The 25391-nt window shown below is 38.7% G+C and overlaps 2 protein-coding genes across 4 annotated transcripts; both read right to left on the bottom strand.

Annotated features, from left to right (window-relative positions):
- Positions 1-106: 106 nt before the first annotated feature.
- ptpn21 (protein tyrosine phosphatase non-receptor type 21) lies at positions 107-16819 on the bottom strand. 2 transcript variants are annotated; one of them, XM_007576083.2, is made up of 20 exons: positions 16585-16819; positions 14300-14597; positions 13397-13566; positions 13124-13221; positions 12243-12310; positions 12076-12146; positions 11007-11094; positions 10791-10879; positions 9958-10045; positions 9193-9272; positions 8981-9088; positions 8165-8225; positions 7367-7442; positions 5658-7165; positions 4196-4336; positions 2522-2740; positions 1986-2114; positions 1134-1368; positions 873-1030; positions 107-781 (listed from the first exon to the last, which is right to left on the bottom strand). In XM_007576083.2, the coding sequence occupies exons 2-20, from the start codon at positions 14477-14479 to the stop codon at positions 653-655; spliced, it is 3696 nt and encodes a 1231-aa protein (XP_007576145.1). In that variant the 5' UTR covers positions 14480-14597; positions 16585-16819; the 3' UTR covers positions 107-652. The 2 variants fall into 2 exon arrangements, with proteins under 2 accessions (XP_007576145.1, XP_007576153.1); XM_007576091.2 differs by lacking the exon at positions 8981-9088 and having other exon boundaries at positions 16585-16817.
- Positions 16820-17362: 543 nt separating this feature from the next.
- spata7 (spermatogenesis associated 7) lies at positions 17363-25175 on the bottom strand. 2 transcript variants are annotated; one of them, XM_007576075.2, is made up of 12 exons: positions 24961-25175; positions 24527-24589; positions 24114-24203; positions 23264-23311; positions 22647-22750; positions 22083-22522; positions 21283-21328; positions 20605-20723; positions 20455-20505; positions 20219-20296; positions 18554-18611; positions 17363-18465 (listed from the first exon to the last, which is right to left on the bottom strand). In XM_007576075.2, exons 1-12 carry the CDS (start codon positions 24995-24997, stop codon positions 17854-17856), a joined length of 1746 nt encoding a protein of 581 aa, XP_007576137.1. In that variant the 5' UTR covers positions 24998-25175; the 3' UTR covers positions 17363-17853. The 2 variants fall into 2 exon arrangements, with proteins under 2 accessions (XP_007576137.1, XP_016518222.1); XM_016662736.1 differs by lacking the exon at positions 24527-24589.
- Between the last annotated feature and the right edge of the window lie 216 nt (positions 25176-25391).

Raw genomic sequence — 25391 nt, 5'->3', positions numbered from 1 at the left:
AGCTCCTATTATTTTGCTGAAAAGCTACTTGCAAGTTATTTTTTTTATTATTTCAAGTGTACCAAGATATTTGCACTAAATGTACTTGGTAACACTTTGTGTTTTTGCACTGTACACCACCTTTTTATTTGTCTTCTGCAATATTCAAACTTACCTGTAAACCATATTTATCAAATATCACTGCATAACGTTTCCAAGTTTTACATTTGGAATCAAATTATTAACATAAATTAAGTTTTCAAAGATTTTTTTCTTGTCTATTCAGAAGCACCTATCCGTGATTTCAATAGTATCCTTCATTAAATGAACATAAAAGTTTTCAACAGTATTTGTTTATGCAGCTTAGCATTACTTCATTTTGTACTCGTGGTACCATCAAAGTGCTGGGCTTTGTTAAACAACCTGCGTGTGTAAAAAAATAATATCTTTAAGATAATACTGTTAAGAGGCAGGTCACAGTCCGAGTTTCTTCATGTGGCATCTCTTCTCTCTCATCATTTCACTTCTTAGAATGAAAATGATTTAATACTTGGCAAAAACGGTGTCCAAATTATGGCGTCCACGCTTGGGACAGATATGAGCAGCTGCCTCAGTGCAGTTTGTTATAAACGCTTAATCCTCCCCTCTGCGGTAATCCGGGACGTGTCGCCCATCAGATGAGCCTGGAGTTGCGGAGGTACTCGATGAGAACCTTGTAGACGAACGTGTACTGAGACAACGTCTGAACCATCAGCATCCTCTGGTCACGCAGCATCCTCAGGACTTCTGGGACAGTCAGCACCTGAAACAGTGACGGTTCCTACATGATGCTCATTCGCAGATGAACAAATGGTAGCTCTGGTTTTCCTCCTCTTTCACGGAGGATAGTTTACCTCGTTGTGCTCCAGACAAGCTATCATGAGCTCAGAAAGGATGACGACTCCGGAGCGACCCACTCCAGCGCTGCAGTGGACCAGCACTGGGTTGATGTTCTTCGGGTCACTGATGGCGTTCGTGTGTCTCCTCACAGACTGGACCTCCTCGAGGTACGCTGGAGACGTATTCACAGAAAGAAGAGGTGATGGATTAACTTTAAAACATTTCATTAAGTCAATAACAGGTTGGATCATGAAGAGCAGACTGGTTCCACTCACTGAGGAAACCTTTAAAGTCCTCTGGACAGCCGTGGTCAGGCCAGTCCGTGTACTGCAGGTGCCAGACGGTCCTCTCTTGGTCCTTGGGGACGTTTTTGATCTTCAGCCCCGTGGTGGCGTAGCAGCCAGATTCCGTCCTGAAGCGCGTGGTGATCCTGAATCGGCCGTAAGTCACCGTGTTGTGACGGGAGCCGAGACGAGGCCAATAACGGCAGCTCTTCTCTCGACCGCTCTCCTGCAGGAAGGCAGGGATGAGGAAAACTGGCTCTATAGTAGCAGGAGTTCCTCAGGGAAACATATTCGGCCTCATCCTTTACCTCTGTTTAAAAAGGACCTTCTAGATCTCTGTCCTGACACCTGATGACATCAGCGAATATCCGTAGCTAGATATGGTTCTTAAGTCAACAACCTAAAGCCCGTTTCTAAATACCAAATTAATTTTCCTAATTAAAAGCTGTATCCTTTAGCAGAAGCTTTCGAGCTGTTCATCTATAATTTACTTCCAACTTCAACCCATTCAATAGCTGTTGAATTGCCTTGTATTATTTATAGTGTTAAAGTAATATGAGAGGCATTTCTTTAGACATCCTTTTAAAATCCATTAGATAGATTTTATTTGAACTGTTTATTTTATTTTTTTTAAATACATCTGATTATTTTGGCATTTAGCAAATAGAAATAATCTGGTAGATCCAAAAGAACATAACAGTAATAAAGTTTTGCCTCATTTAATGGCATATTAGAGAATAACTCATATTTTCTGTGCAGGGCGATCTATCTGGCCATTTTAGATAAACCCAAACGAATGAATAAATGCAAATGTTTAACTTTGATTGTAAAGAATGAACGCACCTCTTCAGCAGTCACCATGGCGATGATGGAGACGTCCTCCTCCCACACCATCTGCCAAAAGTCTGCACACGTGTGAGACAGAGGACCCTGTGCAGCGATGTAGCTCCACGTCTGTCCGCCTATTGTTACCTAACGGAGACAAAGGGAGGAAGCGGGAAGTGGGAAAATGTCGGTGTGGCAGATTTGAATGCCACAAATAATCCGACACGCATGACTGACGAAGCTTAAATACGCATTTTGAATAGCAGCAGTGCACTTGCTAAAATTCCGGAAAGCGAGACTAAATGTAAAACCAAAAGTGGCCGAGGAAAGCATTTGGGCCTTGAGCCGATGTCAAGAAATTAATCAAATCATTTATATCATATCTGTGACAATAATGTTGAACCTGTGGAAAAGCAGCAGCTCCAGATGTTTAAATGTGAGGCTGTTTGATTCCTTGCTAAACTGGTTTGTTGGTTGCATCTCCTTGCCAGTGGTTTGCATTGGAAGCCAAAAGGTTTGTGAGCCACTATTAAACATCTCCGTGCGCCTCTTACCTTAACGTGCGATGCGTTGATGTAGCCCGTGTTGTTCTCTTTAGTGGGAACCAGCTCCACTCTGCTGCTGTCGTAAGGCAGGACGTCTGCGAAGCGGTTTTTGTCTCTGTTCTCTGCAAGCAGGGCCGTGTTGCAATCCTCTCCTGGGACGCGCTTTGGGACGCTCTCAAACTCCTTCAGCAGCTCCCCCATTTCCACATGCTGCTCCAGCAACTTGCACTGAAACACACACACACACACACACGCGCGCACACACACACACACCAATCCAATTATGTTTGAGAATGTTAATGGAAAGTTGAGTTAAAGGAAAAAAAAATCTTGCCTAGCACTAATAATAATCGCATCTTTAAGAAGACTGCACACCAACGCCGGTGTAAGAAACGGGGTTCAGTTTCAGGTGGGCTGCAGCTGGAGGATCTCTATCCAAAACACGAGCTACGGTCACATTTTTTTCTTCTAAGCAACAATTTAACCAGGGATGATATCAGTAATGTCTGGGTTTTTATCAAGTCTAAAACCAAACGCAGCTGTCCATCAGGAACATTCTTCATGCTTCCAGCTGCTGAGCAGCTTTATGGAGATCCTGATTTATTATTTTTCAAGGAGGACTCGGCACCTGGCCACGCTGCCACATGCACCAGCAGCTGGTTTAGTATTGTCAGAAGAAAGATGAGAGAGATCAGACCCGACAGTGCAGACGAGTTGAAGGTCGATAATAACGTAATTAGAGCTTCCTTAACGCCCCAGCAGAGCCTCAAGCTGACCGGCTGCAATAGAGATGAAACCCTAACACTGTCTGAGCTGTGAGAGGCTTTTCACCAAGGTAACACTTTATTCAACAGTGTAAATAATCATTAAAATCAACAGAAATAAATTATGATTTTGTGCAATGACTCTGTTTAGATAACTAAAATTGAATGCTGTGGAAAATAAAGATATTCAAAAGCACCTATGTGGATTACAGTGAATGTTTTCCAGGTTTAGGATCCCAGGCTGATTTCATGAAGAGAATAAATTATCCAGTGCAGTGAGCTGTGCATAATCTTCCTCATCTTTGGTCAGATCTAAAACAGCTTAGATTATTTTATGGGGAAATTCTTTGAATTTTAAACAGATAAAAATCAGATGTTAAAATGCAGAAAGACTTTAAAAATACCTCTGAGAAGAGTCACAAAATACACTACACTCTAACTATGGTAATTGTTGTCATCATAGCATGAGTTTAATGTTAGCTGTTAGAACAACCCTGATTAAATTCTTACCCTTTTTAAAAAAAATAAACTTTCTAAAAGTGTAAACATTGTTGATGTGCTGAGAAAAAAGCACAACAGCTGTGGTGTTCAAGTCAAATAACAATGACCTTCAAAACCGTTTATGTTTTTACACTTTCAGACAGAAACGCCATTATTTAGACAACTTAATCAGCGGCTGAATGAGGCATAAATTCACACAATTTATTTTAAACTTAGACCTGAAAGAATTTCCACTATGTTTCCCTCTTAATAAAAAATCCACACCTGAAGTTTATGAACACCAACAAGACCTGCAACTCCTGTTGATCAGCTGTTTACCCTTAAAGAAACATTTCTCTCTCTAGTTTTAAACGTGAAAATGAAACATTAGACGTGTTAACTCTCGAGGAGCAAGGCCCTGAAAACCGAAGCGTCTTACTTTCTCGTCATTAGACGGCTGCTCCGGCTCGTCTTTGACCTCGTTCTGCACCACCTTCCTGGACACCGACAGGCCGTTGTGACGGGCCACCTTCAGAGGGCCCATCTTCCTCACCTCTAACCTGGATCCTTTCTTCATCCCCTGGTGCGACCGAGCGGAGACAAAGAGGAAAAGATCAGGGGAAATGCGTAAAAGCTTCGGATAAAAAAAGGCACTCCAGACAGGTGAGGGGAGGGACGGCGCATGCTTGCTCACTGTTTTCTTTAGCTAAAATGTCACCTTTCCAGTTCAACGAGGAAGCAGAGGAGCATTCCTTTTGCTGACTTGTCAACCTGAAACCATTGCGGTCATCATCTGCAGGCGTAGCAAACTTCCAACCATCTTCCTTTTCTCTCAAGGTCCGTTTGTGTGATTTTCAAAAACCTCATTGACAAAAAAAAAAATCTAAATCTAACCTAGTATTTTTAGAAGTGTTCCAAAAACACAGACAAATCGCGTCTATGGTCACTGCTGACCAGAGCAGCTGACTGCCCAGAACAACAACATTTCAAACACAATCAGGGATAACGCCCTATGTTTCATTTTTAACATTCCAGCTTTGTTACTTTATCCTAGATGTGTCTGCCAGCTGCTTCTCTACGTCCAACGCCGATTTCTGTTGACTGTCTGGTTTCTTCTGCTCGTCTTGCCAGCACCTTCACTTTCGTATTTTTACACGGAGCAACTCTTCTCATTAACAAACGCTTGTATGTTGGTATGCAGAATATGACTGATAAAAGGCCTGCAACAGGGTTCAGACAGATCCTTCAATGTCAAAACTCAAGACTTTTCAAGATTAATTGCAAAATGAGCTTAATTATTTCCAGTCGGATATTTAATATTTTTTTGAAGCGCAATTTCATTTACAAAGAGGTAATAATTCATTTTATTCAAGGTTTTGGTTTTGTGTGTTTTTCATTTCCTCCTCCTTTATTCTTATTGTTGCGATTTATTTCTGATATAAAAAATATCTTGAATTAGGTTCCAGTGCTCTTTACAGCATTAAAGTTTATCAGTCTTTAAGAGGGCAAGCTTGCATTATTATGCCATTATCATTATATTCGTTGAAAATAGTCCAAAAATGAAAATATTATCGGTTGTTTGAAAAACTACTGGGATCATATATCATATCCAGCAGAATTTGCCATTGTGACAGGCCTATACAAGATTTAAATTTCAAGCGTTTTGACCTTTTTTTAAGCCAATTTTTATAAAAAAAAAAAAAAAAAAAAAAAAAAACAACCTTTATTATGAATTTCTATCAGATATTTTTGACGGTAGTTAGGATTAAAATTAATGGTTGGTTGGACGGAGTCTTCTTATTCAGATTTCATCTCTTGAGACTTTCCCAGACTCTGTAAAAACCCTGGTAACAATAAATCTGCTACAAGACAAATAAACAGATTTTAGCGAAGAAACTCACCGGAGGAGGTAAACCCTGCAACGATTGTCCTCCAGCAGGAAGTGCGAACACGGGTCCCTTACTGAAGTCTCTCTTGGGCTTGTGATTGTCTTGCTCGCTCACGTCGCTCTCAGACACTGAGGGCATAATTTCAGGTTGTCTCAAATCTGACAGCATGTAAAGCGGCTCTCCTTTGTGGATCCGAGGGTGAACTTTATAGACCAGGGGGCTGGTTTTGGAGGGGTCTAGGGCAGATCCTATGGGATACGCGGGAGGCGGCTCCTTCGGGATTTGTTGCTGAGTCGTCACAGAGGACAGAGACGTCAGGCTGCGATGCTGCTGCTGCTGCGGTGACGGCTGCTCTGGAATAACCACCGCTTCCTGTGAAAGAGGAGTGTGACGCCCACTATCGTCCTCCAACTCCTCATCTTCCCCGCTACTATGAACTAGCATTGTCGCATCGGACAGAGACTTTTTGTGTCCGTACTGTGCGTCTGCCCTCTCCGTCGTCTTAGCATGTTCTAAAAACACGTTAACCTGGGACCCAGAATGCACCACAGGAGGTGGGGTCGCTGCTTCCGCTGCTGAGGAGGACATAGTTCTCTCTTTGACCCTCACTGCCTCCAGGCTGTGAGCCAAACCGGCGATCTCGATGGAGTTTCGCTTGTGAGCGTGGTACGGCTGTCGATGCGGCGGAGCGCTGAACAGAGGCTCTGATACTTCCTGTAGGGAGTGTGCGACAGGCAGGCTGTCCTCCTGGAAGGTCTGGACAGAGTGATGGACTCGTCTGGTGATTATCAGGTCTGGGTTGCTGCTGCTGACGTAGAGGTGACGAGACAGGTCAGGCGTGCTGTTGGCAGGACGCGGGTGAGCGTACGGGCAAGGTGGCGGCGGTCGGTAGACCTGCGTTCTCATGATGTTGGGGGCCGGATATTCCTGCGCCTGCTGCAGCTGGACGTTTGTGAGCTCTGGGACGCTGACAGCACCAACAACGGGCCTCCGCTCTGGAGGGTAGGGGTACGGAGAGGGGCTGTGGAAGCTGGAGCCCAGATGAAAGGGGTACTGGTGATGCTGGGACGTTCCGCCGTACTCTACTCTTATTTCTGGTTGGCTGTAAACCAAAGGGTCCGGTCTGCTGTAGGCGTACGAGTTCCCGATGTTCAAATTCCTCATGGAGTGGCTCTGCCGATGCTCCTGAGACAGAACCATGCCCCCCGCCATGCCTCGGTTCTTCTGCCGCATCACCGTCTCGTAATCAGGAGTGGCGCGATAGGAGGGTGGGATGAGCGCGCTGTGGCGATGGGAGGGAACGAAGTCTGGCCTGGTGATGTCACTCGTAATGGAGGGGTTAGAGGACATGGGCGAGGGCTGAAGGTAGTGCTGGGGATTGTTCAGTGAGCTGGTGCTGTGGGCGCTGTAGACGCTGCCGTTGCGCAGACGCCCTCCGCTGCTGTACTCAAGAGGAGAGCAGTCCAGGCTGGTCTGGGAGTGGTAGTAAAAACCATTCTGGGGATTCATATACAGGTTATCTACGAGAGAGAGGGAACATCCGATGTTTACTGAGCGGGGAGAGCCGACAGTATCGTCACAAGATCATAGCACAAAGGAATTGAAAAAAAAAAAAAGGAGTGGAAATATTGGAATTAGGCACATTGGTGAGAAAAAAAAAAGCGGATTTCGATCCCATTGCCTGACATGGGAATGCAACCCTATTTCTAGTCGGTGCGTACCTTGTGATGAAGTGTAGGGCTCAGTAAAATGGCCATTGTAGTGCATCTGAGGCATCAAGTAGGCCTGAGACTTTGGCTGTAAAGAAACAAAACAGAGATTTTAATCAACTCTCATAATTACTAGAGTCAAAAGTCTTTAAATACTTATTTCTATTCAGATTAATTTACATCAAAGTGGAAACCATGCATCAAGTAAATAACTGGTGTAAAGGTTTCTGCAATTCATGAAGTGCACACGTAAGTAAAAACAAAAACTGCATATTCATGTCAAGCATACACATTTATTTACTGTAATTATAGTCGGGAGGTTTTTATTTTACTTAATTATTCTGCATTTCTGTGTTGCAATTCATTTAATCTTTCTTGCATACATTAAAATCAGTGGGCAGGGCTCAGGAGCAAAAGACATTTGGTCTGCAGATAAACTGCCACTCAGATTAACCAACAGAATGTTAGGGGCTACTTTATGAGCCTGAGTGAAAGTTGAGATTATTTCATGATGAGCCGGAGAGCAGGAAATATGAAGTAAATAATGCAATTAATCTGATTTTCACAGACTGTGCATTTATTGAGTTACCACATTAAACCACTAGTACTATTTTTTTTTGCGATGTATTGAAATGATCACATTTGTAAATATTAAGGCAACACAGAAGCAAGACCTTATGTAAAAACAGAAAGTTTTGCTTTTGTCAAATTTAACAAATTTTGCAGGGAAAATTTCAAAGAGTCTTTAACAAACATAAAATAAAACTGATTCCACTGTGCAGGTGTGTAGTAGGACAATGTAGACATTACCAGAGAAATTCTCGTTGAAGATCTCCGTCTGACTAAATTGACTGCTGTAGGTGGAGTTTGGCTGAAGAAACAAAAAAAGGAAGAAAAACAAACAAAAAAAAAAACGAAAGCTTATTAAAACAAAATGGCACTAGTTTAAATATTTCCGTTGTATAAATATGTTTAATTACCCAGAAAATCAATTTCAGGAAGCTTCCTAGTCTCTAGTCTATAATTATCATTGGTGTTGGGTCAGAACTCATTTGTAGTGTCTTGACTAAGTTTAAAATTGTGGTTTGATACAAGAAAAAAAAAATCTATATACATCTGCAGTATTGAGACGCTTCAGACACAGAAACGTTAACAAATAGGCTTTAATATGGATTTATGGACCTTGCTTTATGCACTTATGAGTCACAGAATGCATGTGACAACAATAAACAAAAAATGCTTTACTACAGAAAAGTAAAATTTATGGCTTCATGAAGCTCTGTGCACTGTTCTTGATCTATAAACTCATAAATGTGGCCAAGCATTCTCTTCTTAATTGCCTTCATTAGGCTATAAACCTCTACTAGCCGTTTCAAAGCGAGGAGATTTCAAAGATGGATTTTGTGCTGAGGTGTCATCTTATCATGGAACTAGAATTTTATGATTCTTGCCCAAATGCTTGTAGAATTTGAATAAAATAGAACATGTGGTCGCAATTGCTGGCTCACCTACATTCTTATTCACAGACAAGCATCAATACTTTAGGCAATACAGAGGGCTTTCATTTTTGACCTCAGGTGGCGAACTTGTGGAAACACACAGACAGAGGGTGGCAGTGTTGCTCACCCCTTATCTGAAGGCAGAAATGTGCGAGAGAGTATTGGAAAACGAGGAAAGGATAGAGTGAGAAGGGACTTCTGGGAGCTCTCAGAGGGCAGGGGGGGACTCTCCTCTCTGAAGAGAGAGAGGAGAATTGGAAAGACATGAGGTAAGACTGAAGAGGAGAAGGAGACGGTACGGAGACAGGAACTAGGCTAGACATGCTGCAAAATGCTTACAAGTTGCTCTTGTTGATCTTATAAAACTTGAGTCTGGCCAGACACATGCGGCAGACGTATTTAGACGTTTCCATGTCGTCCTACAAATAAAGAAAGAAAACACATATTTGAAACTGCAAGGCAAAAAAGGTACAGAGGTGAACTTAACTTAGTTTGGTTAGAACAGTGCAGTGGAAAAATACATACACTCTCTAGCTTTTACTTATTTTTCACCCTCTCTGTAAAATCCCCAACTTGTCTTATGCGTTTCTTGATCTTCATCTTTACTGATGTTCTCTAATATACTTCTATCTCTATCTCTAACAAATTTTATCTCAGAGAAGCTGAGATAAAATAAAATAAAAAATAAATAAAAATAAAAAAACAGACTATTAACTCATTAGGTGACTTCTGGCAGCAGAATGGATTTGATTTTTGTGAGGTTGGTGTCAAGAGTTTCACACTTTTTGAAATGTATATTATTTTTCTTCCACATCACAGTCATGCATGATTCTGTGTTGTTCTTTGGTATAAAATTCAAATAAAATACATAGAGGTTTGTGGTTGTAATGTGACAAAAATATGAACAAGTTTTTGTGAATACTTTCGAAAGACTATTTCTGTCTTTCCACATTGGTAAGCCAAAAACACAACCTAAATATACGTTACACTCACAAAGAGGCATTCAGCTAAGCCAGTGGTGAAATCCATGACAAATGAAAAATTCCAGTTTAGCCAAATAAAGTTAAACAGAACAATGTTTTGGTTGAGAAGGGATGGACTTACGGTCTGGAACTGAACACTCTCCTCTCTGTTGCTGAGCTCCAGGCCAAAGAAGGACCTATTGTGATTCATGTTGGTAATTTCATGCCACCTGGACAGGCCGTAAAAACAACAAAGAATGTTACTGCTGTAAGGCAGACGCAATGGTCGACTATTTTCTAAATTGTGGGAGCACTAAATACCTAAAAATAACTCTGTCCTGCAGATACATATTCTTAGAATACTTGTCATTTGCTATGTAGGCTGTGAGACAGTGTATTTCAGTATCCTAGAGGAATGATTTCACCATCAGCTCCCTCTATACCAGCAGGATTAATTAATCACTGCTTACATGATAACTGTAATTAGGCATGGGCCAGTGTTTACACACAAACGTGGTTTTAGTGCTTTAAATCCAAAAAAGGTGTAACAACAAACATTCCTACTACTGAGAAAATACCATAACATTGATTATTACAGTCATAATGAGATCCATTACATTTATTTATAGACATTTTAACTTTGAAACATATTGCAGTCAACTTGCACCTTTTCGCCATTCAGTAATTTAGAGTACTAATAGCACATAGTCAGGCTATTAGCTCAAGTAACAAGCTAGCATTCAGTTGCTTTACAGACTTGTCAATCGTTTGCCAAATCTGGTTTTAAAACATTTTCTCTTTAATAAGAATGGTAGGTGGCGTTCCTCTAGTCTTTGTGCCACAGCTCAGCTATCTATGCTTTTCACATATGTAAACATTTCCAAATTTGGTTGAATTTGTAGCAAGCAAGGAGAAAGTATAGCAGCCTTTGTTCAATCAGCTGACAGGAATGACATGAATTTCTTCCAAACTTACCGATATAATAAAGGTGAACGTCCATTCTTATACTTTACAAAGATACCATCAAGACAGGAACCCAGAGTGACGTCCACGCCTGTGTTGTCCTGATCAAAAACAGAAACAAAATAAACTGATAAAGGCTTGTTTTATTCCACATTGCACCAATCAAATAGCTTGGTCCTGAATGGTTTTGGAGAGCGCAGAGCTGTAGGGTGGATGCTGCAGACCCACCTTGGCTTGATAGCTCTCCTGCCCATATCCTTCCAACTTTTCAACCTCCTGCATGTACAGCATTTCTGCCTCAGGAGCTGAAAAACCTCTGCGCAGAAGAAAAATGGATGATGATAAAATGAAAACGCTCTTAAGACACAAAGCAAACAAGGATACGACTGTTGAAGTAAGTCACAGCACAGTGACTAGAGTGAACTTTTTTGTTTTAGATGTACACATTGATGGCTACAGAGTCATGAGGTGGGTAGAGAGAAAGCTAATCTCTGGAAACTGGAGTGAATAAAAAAAATAAAAAAAAACATTGATTCAATGCTGGCTTTGTCTCCTCTTTCCACTTCTTCAATAAGTTTGTTTTGTACTTTATTTGAACCTTACTCCTCATGGCATTCAGCCCATGCTTTGTTCACATTAGTTAAGGCTCAAGTCTGAAAAAGAGCAACCACCATCTACAGCGACCCTGGGCATTTTATGGCCTGCGGTCCAAATCCAGCCTGTTGACAACCTTTGACCGGAGTGAAAATGTAAATACCATAAGTGTGGCAAATACAATGATACTGCTTTTATTTTGAAGGCTACTATAGTTTTCTTAACATCATCGGCGAGCTTACGTGCTTCAGCAAACGTGTGAAACACATAGGTCAGTCAGAAACAACCATTCAGAGGCAGGAGGAGGGTCTTAGGGCTGCATGGAAAAATAATTCAGTAAATTACTGCACTGTTAAACAGTGCAGTAAATTACTGCACTGTTAAACAGTGCAGTAATTTACTGATCCACACTAACTTTTTAAATCTGTAGTTTGATGAGAACATAAATCATATGAAGAATCAGAGTATTTGTATGATTATATATCCCTATTTATCAAAGTACTTCACCAGAAAACAATTTTTGCAATTTTCTTAAGCATGTTTATAAACTAGTATGTTAATAGTTAAGAAATTTGAAAAGGAAAGAACAAACTGGAAAGGAGTAGGTAGAAAATAGGAGAGCAAAGTGGCCAACTGACCCTAAGGTCTATTAATTTCTTGATCCAAGCACAAAGAAGAATCGATGGATGGAAAATATGCTCACCTGAATGACTGATAGAGAATTGCCACTTTCTGAGTGGCCTCCTCCAGCACGCGTTCATCCTGAATCCAGTCCTGCAAACACAGTTAGGTTTTATATAGCTAAAGTGAAAAACAAAAGAGCAAAAGTAACTTTTGCTACTGGAGAAAATAAAGAAACTAAATGCTTACAATAGGGAATAGTGCAAACTTCTGAAGAAATTCCTGGGAGTCGTATCGATTGAAGTCTCCAAAGTCAGCTGTCGGCATCAAAAAATAAATAAAAATAGTGAGAGCAGCTCAACACATAAACTCCAAAACAAAACTCTCAGGACTCATTTCCTCACAGCACTTTGCATTTTTAGCAAGAAAACCAATGGGGAACTTCAGTAGAGTGTAATACAGCAGTGCATGACGGGTCTAATTTTAGAATTGGAGTGGTCCATTTTGTTTGGCACCACTGTCTGAAAAACATATTAGCAGCTGCAGGTTGTTTTCTAAAAACAATCACAGATATGTTCAGTTTTTCAGATACGAGTACTGATCAAAAGCTACAACTGACTGAAGCAAAATAACAGTTTCCGAGATAACATATCAAATTACACAGTGAAGAAATCTAAAATCAAGTGGAAGAACTTGACAAACCACGTAGTGACATTAATAGGCAGCGTATCGCAAGAATCAAAAAAAGGACTTTGTTCTACGTAAAAGGCACTTTTTACCAGCTGCTTACAAAGCCAACTGTTAAATAGGAGCTCTGGGTGCAAAAAATGCTGCACTTATCTATTTAGCTCCATTGCTGGAAAACATGCAGCATTTTTATTAAATCAAAACAAGTCGGCCAACCAAAACTGGCTGTAAAAATGTTTGAGCAGCATCTAGAGATGTGAGTAATTTAATGTAATTTATGACTAATTTGGTGTTTTGTTTAATATGAATGAAGAAATACACCAAGAGGCTCAAAATTATATTTTAGTGTGTTCCATGTAAACGGAGTCGGGGCCACAAACGCACACAGAAACAGAAAATCTTGCGTTTCTGGCAAAAGCCTAAAGCTGCACACAGATTTTTACCTTGTACTGCTAAACTGGCTAAACGAATAGCCTGGTCCAGTGAGCATGTGATCCTGCCTTCCAGAACATCCTTCTTCAACTGTAGGTAATACTGGTATCTGTGGGATAGTGACATGGAAGTAAGAGCAGAGCAAACACGGTAGGCTTTAGTGCAATCAAAGTGCGACATTAATCTCTCCTGACAGACTTTCAAGAACTCAAACCAGAGCTCTTGAATCGTTGTTTCTGAAATGTTTACAGCATGGGAGTTGTGGTGGTTTTTCTGAACTTCACCTTGTGATCTCCTGTTGCAGTTGGGTAACACTGGGTATGTAAAACAAAACTCCAAAGTAAACTGTGGGCTCCTGCCCATATTTGTCCAACTGTTTCTTTAAGGCTTTCTCCAAGTCGATCCATCTCTGCTGGTTCTGCTTATTGAAGTACCACAGACTGAAATATGTGATCTACAGCACACACACACACACACACACACACACACACACACACACAAACAGGAACAAATGCACATTAGCCACAGAGTGGTGGAGGATAGCAGCATCGGGCAATCTGGAAGTTACTGGCAAAATGTCAATGACAGCCTCTAAATAAATTCAGTGCTGGATGTTGGAGGATATCACGGCTTTTAACAGAGAACTTCAGCCCAATTATAACATCCCTGAGACTTTAAAAAAAAAAATTGATATTTAGGGAACATATAAATATTGTCCTCCTGCAAATATTTGTTGTTTCTTCTTACTCACTAAATAACATTAAAGCATTTGCTTTCAATTTGGCTTGCAGTGCAACATTAAGATATCAGGTCTCTTGCAACAGAAACAACTTTACTTTTAGTTTCTACTGGAAATTTGAAACCTTTAAAATTCGGACTCAGTGCTGCTTTTATGACCACTGTTAGATGTTTGGAATGGTTTCATTTTCTTTTATAAAATAATTTTAAAAATACGATTCATGCCCATTAAAGTTGCGCTCTATGATTGTGTGTACACTACTTAAATAACATATTCCAATGTTACATTGATTTGGAAAGAAACTGCTTGTCTGTCTCTTCTGTTCGATTCAAGAGTTTCACGAAGGAATCTGACCGGAGGACAGCCTAACTAAAATAATTTACTGCTGAGATAGCAAGTCCTAAAAAGGAACAATCAGTATTTGTATTGAATGAAAACCCATACATACCTCTCTTAACTCAAGTCTCTGGGCTACTGCCTCCAAACATTCCTGCCCAGTGCTCTCCACAGACAGCGTAAACTCAACAAACTCGCCATTCAGAAGCTGAATCCGAGTGACAAGACAGCTCTTGCTTGAAACAGTATACCTTCGAGTCCTTTTGAGCTTAAAGCCAAATGGCAAGGGCATGATTTACTCGTTTCACAGGTGGCGATGTCTTGTCGTCCAGAGGAAGTACTCGCTTCTGGTGTTCGCTCCAACACAGCGAGAAATCTCAAGTCATGGGGATCATCGTTTAATGTCAGCTCTGATATGCGAGAGGAGAAAGACAAAACATGCGCTGAGTACAAGAGTATAGAGGGACAACAAAACACGGCATAACAAAAAAATACTTCTTGTTGCTTGTCACAAAGCAACTCTAATATACCACCCTTAAGGAGCCCCAACTCTCGCTATCCCTGGGCACTTATTTCAGGCAATGGTTAAAATACTAAAAACTGATGCACTCCTTAGAGAAGCTAACACAGCATCAGTTCTCTAGTTAAACTATGTGACTAAATAGATCTGTTTGCATCATGTCAACAGGAATAAATCCTGCAGCAAATGTGAGCATACTATTTTTTTGCATGTTGAAAAACAAAAAAAAAAAAAAGCACTGTCAAATGTACTTTAATGACAAAAAAAAGTTTATTGCACTTAATTGTTTGGAAATGTATTCCCAGTACACAAAAAATATGAGGGATAGAAATATAATGGAAAAGAGTAAGGAAGAAAATTAGACTTATTTTCAATCACTGTCATAGCAGTAGCATGTTTTCCTAACTCTAAAATGATCAGACATTTTGTATACCTGCTAAATTATTATTTTTTTTAATGTAATGCATTGGAACAAATTAAAGTAGACATTTGAGAGGTTTTCTTGATTTTGTGAAAATATATTTTAATAAAAAAAAAATCTTACAGTATTCATTTATTTTTTTTGAGCAAAAATGGAAATAACATCAAACTAAAATATTGGTAAGCATTAAACTATATGTGCTAGTGAAATATTTTATTTTTGCTACATTTTCATGTTCATTTCTAAAAAATTAACAGTACTATAAAACATATCAGAACACTTTAAAATCGAAATTAGTCATCATTGGTCAAGAAAAAATAAAGTAAAATAAAATGTTACCTGAAAATATTTACATCTGTGTTTTCCCAGTGTCCCTAAAATATCTATCTATATATATATATATATATACATATACATATATATGTAAAACATGCATGACCCTTCATAAAAAATAAAGTTTTGTGTAAATATAAATGTTTCACCGTTAAATTAAAGAAATATACACACAGCCAATGTTTAAGATTGAGAATAAACCATTTTTTCTTAAACTGAACATCTCATATTTGTGGAAACTGAAGGGAAGGAAAGTACAATTTGCTTTTTAAACATGGTAAAAAAAAAAGAAAATATTTTAATACTAATGTCATTCTGAAGTACAAAATTATGTAGATCTTTCATGAAAACACAGAAAACTGATAAACTTTGTCTTTACGTTTATATATTTTTGAACTGCCCAGTTGTAAATTATTTTTCCCAAAGTTATTACGAACCATTTAGGAGGGCCTAACAAGTCAGATACGGTCCCGGAGCTGCAGCTGCAGACTCCTAAAAACCAGGGGTAAGAGATGAGGAAGAGTGACTCGTTTTAAAATGTATGATACTTGTGGGAGAAGTCATTTCTTCTGGTGTCATAATCCAGACAAACACAGTTTTACGTAATCTTCAGAGCTGCATTTTCTACTTTACAAACCTTGTTGACATTAATTTTTTAAGCCCTCATTCATTCAGTTTTTAGATGTTTTAATGCTCATTTGGAAGAAAAAAAAACATATAGTTGCACAAATATTTTAATTCCACCGCCTAACCTGCATCATCATTTTTCAGGCTTGTGCTTGGATAATCCCCTCCCGGGAAATAGCCTTGACCTACAACTAGAACCTGTGATTCGAGAAACAAACTAAAACAAAAACAGTGCCTTTTCATTAACTCCACGCAGTTTCAATCTCACATTCTATTAAATAATCCTAACAACTGTATTCACATTTGCTGGATAAATAATGTGACGTCTTCTATAACTAATTACTATTTTTTATGGCTATATTTTCAAGTCATTCAATTTACCAACTAACTCCTGCTAGCTAGCCAGCTAACTTCTGCTCCAGCAAATAGACTACACCCACGGGAGGTTGACGTCGCCGGTAAATATTTTGGGAAGAAAAAAAGGTGTTAACGTTACCGTTAGCCAAGAGATGCAATTTAAAAGTCCAAATTATATCAGCTCCTTAAAGATTTCGTCATCGAAGCCTGTCGAGAACAACTCTTCGGATACTTTTTTGATTTTGAGTGAGACTTTTACTAGACTATAGTTAGTCCGTAGACCTGAACTAACGCAGCAACTCCATGCCTCTCTTGGCCCAACAGTTCGCTGAAGTTCCAAGCGTATTTCGCTTCCTGGGATTGGAAGAGCAACAAGTGGACTCTGTCTTCCTCCGCGCTGCTGCATATTTAGTACATACGTTTTAGTGTCCACCTACATTTCGAACTAAAGTGAAAAACACGAAAAGTCTATTCTGAATACATACCGGCTATGTGAGTGTTCGTATTTTATTTGAACACTTATTCAAATTCGTTGTAGTCCCATAGCGGCGGAGGAATACACGGGGCTTTTCAGTGATATGACATCAGACAGCTGGAATGCTGAGCGGTGAAAATGCCAGAAATGGGACAGCTGTCACGAACTGCTGTCCGCGGACATGTTTGTTTACCTTTTGCATCGACTCGCAGTTCACCCAGTGACTTTAATCACACACGATGCTGTCCAAAGTTGTATTTGTTTGCTAAATTTCCCAAGTCGCGATCATTAACTCAGCGGGTTATAAGAGCGTTTTACGACGCAGATGAAAACTTACAAAACTCAAGAAACAATTTATTGCAATGCAAACAGAAGACACTTTCTGGTGGAGCTCATAAAAGCTACATATCGAAAGCATAAAAAGGCAAACTTAACAAACGTATAGCCTGTTGCATTTTATTAATACATAGTTAAAACAAGTGCCTATGCTACAGCTGCACAGGGCATACGTATGAGTGGGAAATGCAAATAAACTAACGGGGCTTTTTCTGGCAGATACCATTTTTAAGTTTTCACATAAGTTTTTTTTTTAATGTGAAACTATTTCACACATCTAGGCTTCGGGAATCTGCATATTACTGTTTTAAAAATAACACTGATAATATCTTAACTACAGTTATGGTCAAGTACAACCCCGGTTTAAAGATTCCTCAAAACAACAGGAATATTTTCATTGAACTTTAACAGAAAACAATTCATTAAAACGATTAAAACACAACTGAAACACCTTCTTAATGTGCCTTGAAAGACATAACCAGTGCTAAATGACTTTCACAAATCTTCAAGAATACCCACTTTGTTAGTTCAGTCTGAAACATCATCATCTGAGAACCGCATATAAAAACGACATTCAATCCCTGAGTACACCACAGCTCAGAAGTCATCATCACTGACATCTTCATGTTGGTTTGTGTTTGTCTCTTCAGTAGCTGCTACGTTTTCAGAGTCTCTTCTGCTAGAAATATGTAACGACTCTGACAAAATGTTTCCCAGATCCTCTGCCTCCTTAGACGGCTCATCACTTTGATTCCCATCACTGCTCATAGTGATGTGCTCATAGTTTTCATTCTGGACATTCGTTTCAGTAACATCTGTCTGAAGAAAGTCCCCTTGACTGTCTTGACTACTGTCTATAAGATCACCACTACACAACGTTAAGCCAGCACCTTCTTCATCATTGTCTTTCTTCTCGTCCTCTGCCTTTGTTTTGGTTGAAGAAGCAGTTCTTACAGGAAAGTATGGGCGTGGAGAAACCCATGAAAGATCGTCATAATCTGACAAATCAGGATGATTAATTTGTAAGGCATAAGGTATGACGTCATCGTCTTCTTTAGTCTCTACTGGCTTAGGCCCAAATTCAAAATTTGAAAATACAGAGTCAAGTAAAGCTCTCCCGTGTTTCAGAGGGTCTTTAGTTGAGGTGGATATGTCGGAGGGTTCCTCAAATTTATTACGCAACACTTCCAGAAGATGGCGCATTTTACCCTGAAAAAATAAGCATAGTAGGATCTTCTTAAGCAGTAAACAATACTTATTTAACAGTTTTGGTATATTATTTAAGCTATACAGTTACCTCATCAAGCCGATGCAGATTCATTTCAATATGTCGATTCATCACCCGATCGAGCATCCTTTCAAAAACATAGATGTATGAAACTCTATATATTCTATCAAAGTGATAGATCTTCAATTTAACAATCAGCAATCACTTCTATATCCACCCATCTACCATCCCGGTAGATGGATGGTAGATGGGATGGATGAAAAATCCATCCCATCTACCATCCCGGTAGATGGATGGTAGATGGGATGGATGAAAAATCCATCCCATATTCATACATGGTTTTCAAAACTTTTTCTTTTTCAAATAAAATACTGTGCAATTATTTTCAGTCCTTTTAACTGTATTATATCTCAAAATGAAGTCCAGTTCAAACATGTTGCCATGTTCAGGTTTTCTTGGAAGTCAGGACGCTTTAGTTGAGTGTAAGTTTAAAAAAGAGGGCTTTGCTTTGGTGCTAATCACTGTTAGCGATAAAAACTAAAAACAACATATTTCTCTCAGAGTCATGACACTTTGAAAGCTTTGAAACACAAAAGGAGTATCTTTCCAATGGCTAAATGGGCAACATTTAACACTTAGAGAGAGAGAGAGAGAGAGAGAGAGACAGATTTAGGAAAATTCAACTTCCCATAACAAAGAGAATTACATAATCTCAATACAAATCCGGCCCTTCCGGTAGAGGCAGGGCATCAAGAAAACCAAGACAAACATCAAAAAGTTCTGTGATAATTATGTGGAGTGGTTTAAAGGAAGTTTAGGTTTTAAGAAGATTTCCCAAACCTTTGGCGTCTCACAGAGAACTTTTCAATTCATCAACAGGAAATGGAAAGATTATGGCACAGCTGCAATCCACAAAAACATTGCCATCTCTAATGACAGGCCAGGCTGGGCGAACATTAAACAGAGAAGTAGCCAAGAGGGTCACAGTAACTATGGCGGAGATCCAGAGATCCCAGGCTTGGGTAGAAGAATCCATTGACAGGACAGTTATTATTAATGCATTTCCCAAACCTGACATTTATGGATGAGCAGCAATGAGAGTCATTATTTTAATAGACTGTTTGCAGCTTGTCACAAGCCATGTAGGGAAGAAGATGCTCCAGTCAGATGGAACCAAAACGGAACTTTTTGCCCAACATGTAAAACACTACGTCTCTATGTCATCACCCTAAAAGCAACATGACCACATTAAAACAGGACTTGGCCCTAAACATAGATTCAGAGTTAAAATAGGAGCAGCTCAGATCAAATAATTCCCATGTATTAATACAGTTCAGTCAAAGTTTATACCTAAAGTTAAAATCTTTAACAGGTTTTGAAAATTGTGTTTACAGACGTTCTTTATTCCATCTAGTTAAGTCCCCAACAGACCTGCAGCTCTAATTGCAGTAATAGATGGTTCATCACAGTATTAACTCAATGGTGCTGAACATAAATGCATGCCATGCTCTTCTAATCTCTATTAGAACAAATTTTGAAAACCATACGTCCATTTCCTTCCACTTCACAATTCTTCTCCTTTTTGTGTTTATTTTGTGCTTTGTGTCCATCATATACAACCCCAATGAAATATTTAGTGACTGTAATGGGACAAAATCTAATAAAGGTTGTCACGAGTAACAAATATGTTTTCAAGGAAATATATGTTTGCAGCAAAGAAAATTAAAAAGAAACCTGTCAGAGATGTGGCTCCTGGACAGGATATCCTCAGTCACAGAAGAAATGAATTCAAGGTACAGCAATTCTTCTTCTCTGTTGCCAAACAAACAGAAACATTTTAATTAAAGGTGTTGATTTTCTTTACAATTTGTAGTCTGTTAAAGCATTATTATTTGGACACACTTGTAAATTGTGTGCAAATATTTTTTCTTGTCTGAACCTCGTCTGTTTGGATGCCAAGGGGAACTTACTCCGCCAAAATAAGGCTTCTAATAGGGGACTTCCCAACTTCTGGAGAGAACCTACACAGGTAGGACACAAGCATACTTGAACTTTCTTTCAACTTATCTAGATAACATCTAAAACAAAAGCTACATGTCTAACCTACTGCATTGTTTCACCTGGATGAGGAGTCAAAGAAAGAATTGTCCCTGCTTTTCGTTTTATTCTCGTGTCGTAATGGTGATAAGTATGAGCCAGTGACCTCATCTTCAGACCATTCGTGCTCTGTGGAATATTCCTGTAAAACAAGGCAGAACAGGAAATGAAAACAAGTAAAACTTTGTGTCACTATAACTCATCGCTATTGTGGAAAGTATGTATTCTAACGGTTTCTGCTTTGTTTTTCTCTGATATTTCACCACAAGCCGTTGTTGAGAAACGCAGCCAGCACACATTTTGCATGACCCACTCACAAGAGGGTGATAAAGGAAAACAAAAAAAAAAAAAAAAAAACATTAAGAACAGAATCATTAGCATTAGCATTGGTTCATGAATTCATTTTCGAGAAATCATAAAATTTATGTATGTCTCATAAGAAAAAGGATTTTTAAAAAGATTTCATAGCTCTTAGACACAAATAGACAAAGACATCCTGCAACTTTTACATGCATCTCTGGTCCATTGGACCGGAATCAAATGAATCAGGTCGTAAGCAGGATTCTGAAGAACCTGATCTCATGCTAACGGCTATGTCATCCATTTAATGCAGGAGGGTAGGACCAGAGAGCCACCTACACTTTGCGGGGAACTGACCCTCAAGGACAAATTTCTCTTCAAGATCAGACATTTAAACTTACCTGGGACGGCCCATCAGGTTTTTCAGTGTATTCCTTGTGGTCTGAGCTGCATAAAAAGAGAAAACAGTTATACAGATGGTAAAATAAGAAATTACATTTATAGAAAAACTGTATAAATACCCAATTAGCCTTTTTCATATTTTATACAACTTCAACCACAAACTTTAATATATTTGATGTGTGTGTGTGTGTGCGTGCGTGCGGGCGTGCGTGTGTGTGTGTGTGTGTCAACACAATGAGAGGCATTATTGAGAAGTTCACAATATGTTTTACCCCTTATTTTTTAAATAAGATCACAGCCACTGCCTGATTGTTTGGAGAGTTTTTCTGAACATCAGTTTTCAAACGATGTCAGATTGTGAGATGGATTTAGATCTAATTTTACATCTCCTTTGTCCTTATGATGTTGTTTATTGACAAAGGTTTTCCTAGAAACCTTAAGGCCCTTCAGAAACCAGCTATGTTTATTAAGTTACACACAGACAGACTAGTAACAATTAGATGACTTCCTAAGGTAATTGGACGCACAGGATTGAATTTAGGGGTGAAGAGGTACAGCATGCATGTCACACTTGCCAGATTTTTTTATTGCGTTTTTTTTAACACTGTGTATAATTTTTCTCCCACTTTATAATTATGCACAATGTTGGGTTAGTCTATTGCAATAAAACCTACAAAAACACATTAAAGTTTGTGGTCCTAATGTTGCAAAATTTGAAAAAGTTGTAATAATTTTGCAAAGCACTGTATTTAAGTCACTATTAGGTTACTTAAGACATTATTTTCTTCATTTAAAGTACCTTTTACCAACTGTCTCTCCACCTAACAGTTCTGAGCTGCTGTCATTCTGAGACGATTTAATCTGCGGTCCTCTGTAGTAGCGATATCTTGACAGGTATGAACTCTTATCTGACTTCAGGGTCTTGGGAATGAATGGTTTCTCTTGAGTAAAGTGCTGGGAATGTTTTTCGAGCAAGTCTCCACTGTACGTCTTCTTCAAAGGGTCCTGGAAGGTCTTGTAGCAACCCTGATCTCTTGAAGCTACCAGCGAACACGTGGACTGCTTTCTTTGAAAAGATGCGTCAGGGCTTCGGTATCTTCTCTCTGATGACGGGCGGGCGTAATGGGAATTGACTGAACAGGACGGGTAAACAACGTCCTTAGCATTGAAGGAGCTGTTTAATCTCGGGGTGGAGGCGACGACGGAGCTCCTGGAGAAGCGGTAGGGGTTCTCATCATACTGCTCAGATAAACGAAAGATGCATTTTATCAAGAGTTGAGGAAGGAAGCAAGTTTAAAGTCATACAATATTGTATTGCAAAGCACCAACGACCAAATGAACAGAGTAAAATGTAATCTCATACATGCGCCGAGAAGCAGGAAGTTCTGCTATTCCTATGTGAAGAAGAGAAAGCTGAAGAAGGACGCTCATCTTTCCTCTGCTGTTGCTTTCTCTTCTGATCATTGTCTGTAAACAAGTGTGATGAGCATTAAAAAACCTCAACACAAACTACTATGGACCTCTCACAATCATCAATGGACCATTATAAATGTAAAACAAAGTTGTAATCATGTTTTAGTTATTGCTTGTAATAACTTTAATCAATCCAAAGACAGGAGAAGAAAACTTTGTGTATGTATGAATCAATCAAGAAGGACATGGTCCTAAAAATGTCCTGGCTTAGCTTTAAGTCAACTTGTAGATATCAAATTAGTTTTGTAGGAGCCCTCTGGCAGCCCTCTATGCTTTTATGTTTTTATCCCCAAAATTAATGTCACATTTTTGATTATAGTTTTACAGATTATTTTGGCCCAGTTTGAATAACCTCAAAACCCAAAGAAGCTAAACTGCTAAATGATGATATTGATTCTTTCATGGGTCAATTTTGTTTACTAAATAATAATAATAATAGAAAAATCATATAACTTGTGATCCGGGTTTTTTTTTTAAATTGAAACAGTTTAAAACTTGGGTACTTACACTTCACACTTTGCATCAAGCTTTTGGGTGCAGAGGTATCAATAGTAGCTGCAAAAGAAAGACAAAACCATAATTATTACAGTGAAACCTAATTAGCTTATTATTAAAGATGCTAAGATCTGTTTGTGTAATGATAAGTAGTAAAAAGAAAGTAGTTCTTTATCAAGTTCTACAAGAGTAAAATTTAACTTCAAAAGATGAGACAGAATCCTAAATGGTTTTATGAAAAGACAAGGAAAGATGAAAGTAAAAAGGTCTTAGCCAACAGTAAATGTAGTTTTTTTTCCTATTTGTCTTCATCAATCTCTCACATCATGTGAAAGAGCTCTGACCAACTCAGATCATTGACGTTTGCACAGCTCTTTAAAAAGTGCTTCTTCACCCCTGTATTTCTATGCTGTGGTCAGGACTTGATTGTCTTCTTTTGAAACCATACTCTTGTAGTTTGCTACTGTTGGGGGATCAGTATCTTGTTTCATGACCCAGTTAGTACCAAGAAACAGTTGTTACACCAATAGCCTCACATTCACAGTTAAGGCCAAGGTAGATAGAGTACAAGATAATCAGGTACAGTGGCAGTAAACTTAGGTCAAATCATCATAACTTCACCACTATGCTTTTCCTGATGTGCTGTGTTATGTTTTTTTTTTTGTTTGTTTTTTGTCAACTTTGGTGTGATGTATTATGAGAAAACATCTCTAAACATTTCCAGAGGTCCCATGGTTTTTAAATCATGCTGCCATGTAGAGGTGGTTATACTTGGTCATGATCAAGTAATCAAGTGCATTAGCAGCCTGCTACTTCACCTACTTTGTTTTTTTATTGGACATATATCTGAAATGTAGCTCACCTTTAGCTGAGTAAATCTTTTTGTAATGGGACAACATGTGATCTTTAATGATGGACTGAGCCGCTTTGCTGGAGGACTGAGGACAGAAAGCTAAAGAAAAAAAACAGGAAAAGATTGTAATAAATATAAATGGTTCCTACACATTTATCATGTAAAAATGGCATTCTTCTATGGGTTACATTTTCAGACTTTCCAATTTGTTTGAATCAATTTGTAAAGTTGAAAATTAATTTCAGTCTCTTATTTCTAGGTAGCCAGGATTCAAATGTGAAGAACATGACAAGGAAAAAAAGGAATGGACATACTAGTAATTCCTAATCCAGACCTATAAATATAATTAAAATCAGATTCCAGAAAGATAAATTATAAAACTAATCTATAGATAATTGCTGCTCCTCAGCGGGTTTACTTACGGATGTTTTTTATTTTCTGCCTTCTCACTCCAGAGCTGCAGTCTAGTCCAGATGATACACTCCCTTAAACATACACAGATGTTAAACTGGACAGCTTCATTATAGATAATTATAATTATTGTATTATCTTTATGAGTATTTATGAGCAGATTATGTAAAAAATTAATTAATTATATGCAAATAATATCAAAACGTAAGTTAAGGAATGTACTTAAAACTGCATTTCAATATCAGTAAGTAATTCAACATATAGTTTTGAAGTTAATTGAAACACTGCATCAGAAATAAGACGTACTCGTCCTCTTTTGGTAAATAATATGTCCATGGCAGTACAAATAAAATTATTTCAGTTTGTTTTTTCTAAAGTCTTAAGAAGAATTACTTGAGGAGAATAAAATGCTATGGAGAGCTAGCCAATGCTAATTATTTCACACCTGTCCTCGACTCCATTGAAATGTTAAGATATCCCATTTTCTTCAGATATATTCAAAAGGAATGGCGGCCGGGGTCGGGTACATCCAGAAGCCTCGGGTTGTTCAAATGCGAACATGTTTACGGGGCAAAATGAGGTACTAACTAACTAGCTTCAACAAACACTCAGCGAAGCTTTACTGTCGCCATGCTGGTTGCTAAGATGGGCTACGTAATTACGTAAGTATACGTAAGACTAGGGTGAATGGGATGAACCATTCTGTTCAAACTCCGTGTTTTTATTCCTTATTTACCAAAGATATGAGTTAGCCTTTAATTATTGATTCAGTCGCATATAGAATTTAATAAATAAATCAGCATGGTAAAAAGTTAATCTAAACATCTTAGTTTAGATTAGAGGTGCTTTGTGAAGCAATTTAAAATGTAAAAACAG

The sequence above is a fragment of the Poecilia formosa genome, unplaced genomic scaffold (assembly GCF_000485575.1).
Source record: "Poecilia formosa unplaced genomic scaffold, Poecilia_formosa-5.1.2 Scaffold8, whole genome shotgun sequence".
In the NCBI taxonomy this organism is placed as follows: Eukaryota; Metazoa; Chordata; class Actinopteri; order Cyprinodontiformes; family Poeciliidae; genus Poecilia; species Poecilia formosa.
The sequence above is the reverse complement of the archived record's forward strand: the minus strand, read 5'-3'. Positions and strand labels throughout refer to the sequence as shown.